The following is a 10709-nucleotide window of genomic DNA, read 5'->3' on the forward strand; positions in this document are numbered from 1 at the left end:
CTCTGCGCAGCTATAGATCGTATAGCGAGAACTCTTTCGGCAGCAGGCCTGCAAAGCCTTCCCAGTCCTCAAATTTTTAAATTTGTTTGAAAGACCTTTTTAAACAAAGTTTCTTATGTCTGCCGGCCTGCTATAGCATTTCCATTTAAAGTCTTCCTGGTTTAATCGTATTGCCTATTGGGTGTTGGTACATTTTTGTTTCGTAGTGAGCATTACTTTAGACTTTCGCTTAGGATATTTCGACAAATATTGCACTGCGAAGGTACTATCTATAGGCAGCAAGGTAGGTTTAAACTTGGGTTTAATCACTATATAAAGTCTATATAGTAATTGTCTAAAGAATTTATTGAAACTATACATATGACATCTAACTCATAGCTTTATAACATCATAACTCAACTCTGAATCTAATTCGTATATTAGCTAGAATTCACATAAAAAATCATGCAAAATCACATTACAAGTATTACGCTTCAGTCAGCATTTACAGCCAAGTTTAAGAGTTTAGTGGATTGATAGATAACATGTTCATTAAAACAAAGATTGAATTTAATTTAGAGCATAATTATAGAATGACTGCAACCGTTTATAGGGTAATTTCCACATAATTTCCTGGAAATAGCCCAGTCATGCCATCTAAGACTCCCTCATACCATCCATCGCTATTTTTCTTCAACACATAGATTATTTCCCCTTCTTTGAATGACAATTCATCGTCCCTGGTTGCTTCGTAATCATAAATACTGACAACTATATATGAGATAAAAGCATATACTGTTGAGAACATTGATGTACTTATCGTCCCTATTTTCACACAAGGATTGATACAACTATCCATATATACTCCACCTTTTTCCTCGTAGTTTTCAGGAACCCAAGCCGGGAGGGCAGGCGCAGGATCTGCATCGGGCATCGGTGGGGGTGGCGGTGGTAATGGACTGAATTCACCTGCGACAAAATAATTCCAATTTAATCGACTAAGTTTAGTTTTCCAATCAAGTTGCTCTGAAAATACATCAAGAAACTTTGCAAAGCACTCGTGAATTAAAGATTTCAGAGAATGAGATACGCAAAACAATGGTGACAAAGAACATATAGAAAATGACCCTAGAGGCACTAAATTAATCAATTATGGTTCTTTGTTAATTGAATGAAAAAATGAAAAATAGGTTTATTTGATAATTAGAGATGAATTGCATAGATGCATGTAGGTGGTTTAGATGTTAGATATCATACATAGTATATTCTTAGCCGTGCCGTGCTGATAAATTGAATGTAGTGTAAACGGGGCTTTGGTGGGAATTGTGTATTATGTCAATGTAATCGAAGGGTCTGGATCAGATCTATATATAATATTTGTAAATATCAATATAACCCACGAATAGAAAGAGTAATAGTACAACAAGAATGAAGGGTAAAAGTGAGGAAACAGGGATTATTCAGCCTAATTTTAGGCGTCAGCTGATTAATTGTATCAAACCTGAGCTACTCGGCTCTCCCTGATTTGCGAAAGGACTAGGCGGTGGTGGAAGGAACTCTGGAAAAAAATTGTAACACGGGAGTGAATGCATATACGTACGATTGTTAGTTGACGTTTGTTAGTTGATGCGATTATTGAGTTAGTTGATGCGATTATTCACGATACACGAAACCGTCAGAGCACTAGTGATATATATCAAGAGAATACTTACGCGAAGATTGTTAGGTTTAGTGTAGATTAATTGAATGAATAGATAAGTTGTTAAATTTCAATCTGACGTTGGTGTTTACCTAATCTAACAACTATATAGTTGGCAGAAAGTAATGAAATATCTGCTTTAATCTATTGTTTCAACTAAAGAAAGTACGGATCAACTGTCTATCAGTAAATCGTACAGATGTATAGTGAGCGTAATATAATTTCAGGTTAGAGTATTAGCATTACCGGTAATCCCATCATTCATCGCCAAAATATAATTAAATCATTACCATGCAAAGCATTTTGATTACCATCCACATCAAGCGTCATAGGGGGAGGTGGTGGTGGACCTGGTGACATAGGTTCTAAATCTGCAGGTATTGGAGGGGGTGGTGGTGGCAAGTCAACAGGGGAGCCTGGTGGGTTTATCATGGGTGGCGGGGGTGGGGCAACATTTGGCAAAGAGGGAGGGGGGTATCCCCCATTTGGGATTTTTGGAACTTCAGGTGGGGGTGGGGGTGCACTTGGGGGTGGTTGGTTCTTAGTTCGAACTCGAAGAGTGCCTGTAGTAACCGCCTTTGGTGCGGTGGGAGGTGCTGTAGGCGTGTTGGGTACAGCCGTTGATCGTTGATTGCTACGTACAGACGGATTCCGCTTTGGTTCTGCTGTAGCAGACTTGGAACCGTGACCTCAAATAGAATAAATAAAAATAAACGCTCAATTTTAAATCTTTAGCACGGTTTCCACAACCTATTTACATTTGACTGTCCTCATAGGGTGATAGCAATGAGGCCCCAATGACAAATGAGAGAGACAAAGAACTTTTGAAAAGATAGCATGATATATCCTGTTAACACTGCTCCCTCCCTCTCTCTCATTTTTAAGGAAATTTCTTTTATTGTGGAAACTCTGATCTTTAGCAATATAGACCTATATAAAACAGGGTTGCTAGATTACTGACAAAAAAGTTCAATATTGTTTTAAGCATATTGTAGTGCATGTAAGCGTCCTTGTCAATTTGTATTTCCGCTAGACACTATACCACAAGATGATCTTCTTTCTACCGCCTGCATCTCGTGCATTGTAGTCAGACATTCCACCTACCGACTGCATCTAGTGCATTGTAGTCAATCGGCTGCCTTTGGTAACGTTTGGGTTGTTCTCTCTGTGAAGGAGCGATTATTTTGTGTCCTCGTGTTGTGTTTTTGCTTGATGCCAGGACACCGATCTCTCTACGGGCTACTTTTTCCTTGTGCACATGAACGACCTAAATGGATGTTACTTTTTATAGCATAGTGGGAAAGCACAAATGACAATCGAGCCCCAATAAAACCTATAGCATTTTAATAACATGAAAAAAAGTAGAGAAAAAAGAACAGCGTGCCAAAAGGGAAAGTCAAGAGTATATCGTGCATGCATGTAATATTTGTTAGGTCTGTTCCCAATATGGCCAATTCACTTCTGATAGATGTTTTATAGTCCCATTTTAGCCTTGTCATGCCAATAAATCAAGTGCAATGTAACGGTCTGTTCGCACGATCCAATTCAATTCTGATGGATGTTTTATAAGCCCCGTTTACACTACACTCAATTTATCGGCACGGCACGGTTAAAATGGGTACCCGTGCCCGGCCTTTGTATTGATAGCCTAAACACTAATAAAATTGGGTATGGGTACGCGCCGTGCCAATAAATTGACTGTAGTGTAAACGGGGCTATAGTCTGTTGTCTTGTAATGTATATCAGCTGTATATCAATGTAATTAATGAATATCAATGCACAACAGTTTCATCAATTGCCGACTATATTTCATACGTCAAAAGTGAAGTGGATACAACAAAATTGGATCGTGCGAGTAGACATTAAAAGGGGCTTGAGTATTGAATACAGAAGAATTTACTTTCCTTTACATTCATAAAAAAATATTCTTTATAAGTTTTAATTGCTCATATGCGCACTTAGGCGCGGAAAGAAGCTAAGTTTTTCTAAATAATTGTAATCTTAAATTTTAGTACTGATAACTATTTAATACCACATGGGTCCCACATGAAACATGTGGTATTTCCATTTTTAACCCCCGTAGATACTTATATGTCAAATAATATTAAGGACGAAATCAAGAGTCAGGAATAAACTACTGTACATGTACTTAACATGTATTAGAACCCGGCTAACTAAAAGCATCGACTATGTTACCTTAATTCATGGGCGTCAATCGAACGTTGATTGAGGGGGAACATATTGATATATTTAGGCTGATTTCTATTGAAAGTGAAATTGTTTTCACACGCGAAATTAGCAAGGCATGGCAGAATATATGAATATGGCCCCCCTTAATTAACGTTCAATTGACGTTTTGTCCACCTTGACGCCAATTAGCCATTTTCCAATCGAGCAGGGTACTGGGTCTAGTCTCCAACCGCAAAGCCCCTATTGACTGTTTGGAGGGACAGGAGATAGAAGTCTGAAATCATTTGTCCCTCCAAACAGTCCATAGATGCCTTGCGGTTCACGACTGGACCCAGCACCCTGCTCGATTGGGAAATGGCTAATGCCTAATTTGTCTATTGACCCCTTGTCCCTCACCGCCCTCCACCCCCCTGTGAAGCTATATGCGTAATGCTGTATACACGATACTAAACACAATTAAACGTTCGCAACATGCAGAAAGAGTATTCATTATTATTCAGTCAGAGGTATCTGAATGCTAAAATAATTTTGTGTCACATTTGTTTACGTTCAGACATAATCAGGTCTGTTTCCTAGATAGCTCAAAAACGTGTCATTAAATTTGCACTTTTGGTGACGAATATCAGAGTTTTTAAAACTGTCAGTCCTTAATGTTAGATTTTGATTTATTTTGCCACTTTAGATGGTCTTAATCTTCAAAACTACAGTTAAACGATTCTTAGATAAGTACCAATATAACCAGAACAAACAAATGTGGTATAACTGCCTAAAATGGGCAAAAACACTTCTCCATATTTCAACTCAAAAGTCTTCGTTCCTGACGGAAGGTCGAAACGTCGAGAAATGTTTTTGTCTATTTTAGACAGTTGTTACACCTCATTTGACACGAAAATTTCAGATAACACGTACAATCTTGCCAAATCCGCAACACTCACATTTTCTGTTCTTAGTTGCTAGAAAAATTGTAGCAATTAGCATACCTTATTAAAACATTCGCAGGTCACGCGATTTATTTCTATTCAATATCTTAAAGTTGTGGTTTATCGCAAGGTTTTGTTTTATCTCACAATTTAAATCGGTGTGGTCTAAAGTGTCCTAGATTTATCATTTTAGTGTCAAGTGATATAAAATGATGAAGTACTGATATTCACTCTTTTTCAGAAAAAATGAGATGTATAATTGAACTTACTTTAAACCATCAGTGCAGAACGTTGCGTATTGTGTTTCATTTCCCTTTAGACACTGCAGTCATCAGTTCATAAAAGTTAACGTTATCTTCCGGAGACCAATAACAATAATAAAAATTTGGACATAAAATCCGAATTATAATCCTGAATATGAAAAGTATTTTGTGTCACGAAATTATTTTGATCACATTTGCGTGCATGTGTATGATCTACATACAATTTACGTTCAGACTTTGATTTGTCTCCTAATAACCTCAAAACGTGTCATTAAATTTGCATTTTTTGTGACAGTAATTGACGGAATAATGTGAGAGTTGTTTAAACGGTCAGTATTTGTTTGATTTTGAACAATTTTGCTAGTTTGTATGATCTTTATCTTCAAAACTATTGTTAAATCATTCTTAGATAACACGTCTTCACGTCTTTCGCTTAATTTGCAGAGGGATCGCTCATGGTCTTACAAAAGCTTGATCATAGGATAAATCTGGAAAACCATTCGCATAGCTTGCCATTAATTCTCATAATGTTGTCAGACAGATATTTTGACAAATCTGCGCGAGAGACTGGAAAGGGGCTTCCAAAGAAGATTGAATTAGTGGGTTCCACGGACACCGCAGAAATTGGTGTTTAAGACGTTTCAACCCGAAAATCTAATCGCTGGTTCATAATTGTGCATTTCTGTATCGCCCTATCAAACAGAAACCTTTTGAATATCTTAAAAAAGTTCAATTTTTCTTCTCAATACGCATTTTGCAATCTTTTGACAGCTCATCATACACATCTGACAGCTGTGAAATGGCCATTTTGAGGCTTAAAGTATACACAAGGTTATTAATTCAGACGATTCGTTTTTACCGTGAGCAAGCTTCAAATCTTTTGTGCAAGACATATTTTCTTGAATATTTATAAACCTTTTTCCTCACCAAGTTTGAAGTCTAAGTATCGAGAATTGCGGCTAAGCGTATACCAATTTCCGCGGTGTCGGTTCCACGTATTGTATTCAAAGTGATTTGAGTATATGATGTGATTTGCTTCGACCTTATGCTGAGGAGGAGTGAGCAAATGATACGAAATTGCGTATATTTGCCACAAAGGCAACACGTACAGTGAACAATTAACTCACTCCAATTTCCTGTGTCTTGATTTCGAGATGACCCTATTGGAATTATGACGTCACATGAAACCCAAGAATACAACTACGATAAGGATACAATCTTGCCAAATCTGCAACACTTTTAATTGCTATAAGTATTGCAGCAATTAGCATACCTTATTTAAAACATTCGCAGGTCACGCGATTTATTATTCTATTTTTTTTTCAACATCCCGAAGTTTTTGTTTTATCTAACAATTCAAATCGGTGTGTGGTCTAAGATTTGAGTGCCAAGTGACATAAAATAATGAAGTATGTACACCCGTTTTCTTAAAAAATGAGATGCATGAAAGTAATTGCATACTTCAGTATTCATAATTGCATTGTCCTAAAACAATTAATGCAGGACGTTGCATATTGTGTTTTATAGACACTGTCATTAGTTCTTAAAAGTTAACATTATCTTCCAGAGACCATAAATATAAAATTGCAAAAAGGGGGAAATAAAATCCAAATTATAAATATTCATACTACAGCTCATGGTTAGTGTTTACAAAGAAAATCCTGAATCAATCCAATTGATTGGATTTCCATTCATATATTGGAGATCACTCAACATTTATTATAGCCTATGTAAGAGGGGTGGGGGGGGGGGTAGTACAACAAATTCAACAAGAATTAGGGGGAAATGCTACTTAAAATCAGTCTTATGCAGTTAAATACCACATTTATAACTGCCACACTGTCCCTTGGTTACACTGCATTACATTATTCTAGATTTAGATTGACATTGTTACCTAACATAATCACAATCCCTATATAAGTTTTGATTATCGCATGAAGAGTGAGGTAACATCAGTTGTATCACTGAGTCCTGAGCAATATGAAATACTTTAGGTTTCTTTAGGAAACGAGGTTGTGATCAGGGTTCTATTAACAGACAATTTAATAGGGTTCAGAACCATCATGTTGGTATTATTAAAAATATGTATCTGAGGAGTTTTTTTGTATTAGTATTTCATCTGACATTCAGTGGTTTAAATTGCATTTTGCAAGAATGTCATAGCGTGCTTTCCTTTAGGCCTTTAAGCAGCCAAAATGGTCAGACCGATCATATTCTAAATTGAAATAGAGTATTTCATTAGGAACAGAGCAGTGAAACTGCATTTACCGTGCTAGTCAGATGTAATAGTCAGATGATATACTTGAATGCAGAGTTCTTTAAACACCCTAAAATACCAGTAATTTGTCTGTACCAAAATACAATAGGACCGATGTGGCTGTTTTTACTGTATAAAGGAAAGTGGCAATAGTTGGTATGTCATCTAATTTCTTATCTGAAAGACCAGTTTTAACTTTCAGGTCTCTAAAGACCAAGGAAATGAAGGAATCTTGAAAATCATCTGGTGAGGAATATACCTAATGCTGTCTTTTAATGGCCTTGTGCATAAGTGTCTTAAATTACGGAAAATATATTTATGCAAAGTTGGCAAAATTTGTATATATACAAATTATTACATATGGTTACACATCTCCAAATGTAAATGCCAATTGTACTAATTTTAATATGCTCTTACCACCTGTGGTAATTTTTTTCCTCTTTTCATCCAGATCTACAATTCACCTATACATTAGGTCCCAAGATCAAGGTCTAATATAACTAGTATATTATACTGAAGCTAATATGTGCCCAGTTTTTGCCACATCCTAAGTATTGTTTAATATTAATTTATTTCTTGTTTGACTTTGGTTACTTTCTGTTGAACTGCAGATTCTGTCATTTTTACTGATAAATTTAGACAATGGACTGAGTATGCCGAGGAATATTCAAAAGTTAAATACTCTGCTCAGCATGGTAAATATTTAAGTAAATACCATATCCGATGAAAACAGCCAAGGTACAAGCTGTCCAGGGCATGGTATTTGCATGGTCACATGGTATAAAACAAGTTCTATGATTGGACAAGTTGTTGTGAGGTACAATATTTGCTATACCATACTATCATATTCATATCAACTCATTTAAGTGATTCAACTGTACATTATGCAAATAAAGCTGTTGTGTTGCTTCATATTTATTGGCTTTTTAGTAATGTGTATTGAATGTTGCTCGTATCGCACTAAAACGTACTGCTATAAAATAAATTAAAAAAATTTCTAGTCAGAGATTAATTCAGGACTCATGATCAGGAGTATTATAAAATCGGGTGTTCAATCGAAATTCGAATGAGATTTCAATTCTAATGATAAATAAGCAATCGTCAAAACTGGAAAAAACTTACATTGGAAATATAGCTGATATCAGAATTCATTTGACTAAGTTGACTTGCTTGATTATCAAGCAAATCGAGGACACTTGCGGCGAGCGCATGAATCTGATAAGCGACACTGGCCAAAGATTGTGTCGCATACTGTTTCGTCTCGGCAAAAACTGCTCGTGTTTCTTCCAAAGCTTTCGTCTTATCGTTGCTTTTGTACGTATTATTCACCGATATATATTGTCGCTCACAATAATCGGCGATTTCAGCAAGATTTTTATGGCTATCTTGAAGAGCTTTCTTGCCACTTGGAATGTTCTGTTCAAAAATTGTTGCAATATTTCTGTTCACTTCCTCCATGTTTGATGGTTTGACGTTGTTTTGGACTTTTGGTGCTCGAACTTCGAAGGATTCGTGTGTACCCTGGGTGTGTACACGAGTTATCCCATGCAATCCCCAAATTGATAAAAGAACGTCCCGTGACTTTCGTCAAATTTTTCAGAATTTAGTCAATGATAAATCGAACAATGTGACAAAAGAGAGTCAAAATTAAATTATGCAAGAAAAATCCATTCAGATTTTATTTAAGTCAGCATATGTGATATTTTAGGGTAATAAGGATGTACGATCTACCTTTAAACTGTGTTGTGTTTGATACTTTAGGAGTTAGGACTATATGATCTGGCTTGCATTGTCTCGGTGGTTCTCGCCCACCTTGCCTTAGTCCCTAGACCTAGTATATTCTTAAAACCTTTACTAATCTTTACTAATATTTTCACTATTGTTCCATCGATTGTGAAATCGAAACTGGTCGATCATGCTTTTTGTGAGAGGTGACTGGCACTTTTCACTACTCAGCTTGACAGCTGGGTTCAGTAAACGTGACTGGAATGTGCAGGCAATATGCAAATAATGACAATGCATAAGAGTATTTATGCAACTTACCTTCATGCATCTAATTGTGTGCTGTTTGTTCCCCGGAAAATTTATTCAATATCGCGATGTATCTTTATGAGAATATAGTTTGTGTCTTCCTTACCGTTATTCTGTTGTCTGGGGTCCTTACGGTGAATACCTCACCATGTGTAAATGATTGTAAGAAAAAGGTAAGTGGGCAGCCAGAAAGAAAGCGTAGACGTAGTTTACATTGATTTCGTTCAATAATATGGCAATGTATGTCGGTATCAAATCTGACTTGAAAGCATCAGCGACATTTCTTTACATAATTTCAATACTGAAATAATAAATAATTGCTCAATTAAAACTACTGCAGCAATGTATATTTTATACAGAAAATCTACGTTTTAAGAGTGTACTCAGTGTAGGATCGGGAGAGTCACATGGTGGTCAACTATTTCTTTCCGATTGTTTTCGGTGATATGATTACCTTATATGAATTCAGTGAAAATATAAAGTCAAAATTTTCAATCGTGATATACCCCCAAAAAAGTGTCAAAATAAAAGAATCTGCAATATGCTTTAAGCATAGCTCTCATATGTCAGCGACACTTAACGATGCTATTGTCGATGATAACCGACGAATGGATTTGTATTTTGAATAAATTTTCTTCGTCACCGATCATTACCAATACAGGTAGCGACTGCCGAACAGAGAATATTAGGTGTAACACTTGTACAATTCAGCATGAATCATATAGATTTAATTTGCAAAGTAGTCATGAGTAGTCAATAGTCTGGGGACACTGACTGGGGATGGTGAAACGAGGAAAAATCCTGGGTTGGTTGGGACCGGAATGCATGGGCTCATATCAGGCCCAGACCGCCCAGTGAAGTGAAATAAGACTGAAACGCTCACTCAGAGAGTAAGCGTTCCAGTCTTATTTGAGTTCACTGATCAGGCCCAGCCTCGTTCCCAGGCGCTTTGAATAAAATAAATATAGGAACACTACAGGCTTTTACATAGATCGGCTAAGCTGAGCGAGCGCAAGCGCTATTTCTCCGTCGTGTCCTCCCCAAAACTTCTTGCGCGCTCCCTCTAATTTACCACTGATCTATGTAAAAGCCTGTAATGTTCCTATATTTATTTTATTTAAAGCGCCTGGGAACGAGGCTGGATCAGGCCCTTCAATCGCTATGCCCTGGAAATTGCCAGTCCGCCCCGGTCAAATTCGAAGTAATCTGCCACCTGATTGGTCAATCTCCACGAGAAGATTTATTGGCTTGTTTCTATTTATTTATTTTATTACTGTGCAGTTGTGCAACCTTAGCTCAACATTGTATTGTTTAAATTCATCATTGATGACTAATGAAAAAATTCTGACTGAAGAATTCTTTGTACAAAA

At 36.7% G+C, this 10709-nt stretch overlaps 1 protein-coding gene across 2 annotated transcripts; it reads right to left on the bottom strand.

Moving 5' to 3' along the window:
• Positions 1–304: 304 nt before the first annotated feature.
• Positions 305–9441, bottom strand: LOC114541252 (abl interactor 1-like). Of its 2 annotated transcripts, XM_028561227.1 has the most exons (7): positions 9352–9441; positions 8431–8889; positions 2783–2945; positions 1969–2367; positions 1481–1537; positions 850–948; positions 306–750 (listed from the first exon to the last, which is right to left on the bottom strand). In XM_028561227.1, exons 1-7 carry the CDS (start codon positions 9355–9357, stop codon positions 587–589), a joined length of 1347 nt encoding a protein of 448 aa, XP_028417028.1. In that variant the 5' UTR covers positions 9358–9441; the 3' UTR covers positions 306–586. The 2 variants fall into 2 exon arrangements, with proteins under 2 accessions (XP_028417029.1, XP_028417028.1); XM_028561228.1 differs by lacking the exon at positions 1481–1537 and having other exon boundaries at positions 305–750.
• Between the last annotated feature and the right edge of the window lie 1268 nt (positions 9442–10709).

The sequence above is a fragment of the Dendronephthya gigantea genome, unplaced genomic scaffold, assembly GCF_004324835.1.
Source record: "Dendronephthya gigantea isolate DGI-Jeju-01 unplaced genomic scaffold, DenGig_1.0 000277F, whole genome shotgun sequence".
NCBI lineage: Eukaryota > Metazoa > Cnidaria > Anthozoa > Malacalcyonacea > Nephtheidae > Dendronephthya > Dendronephthya gigantea.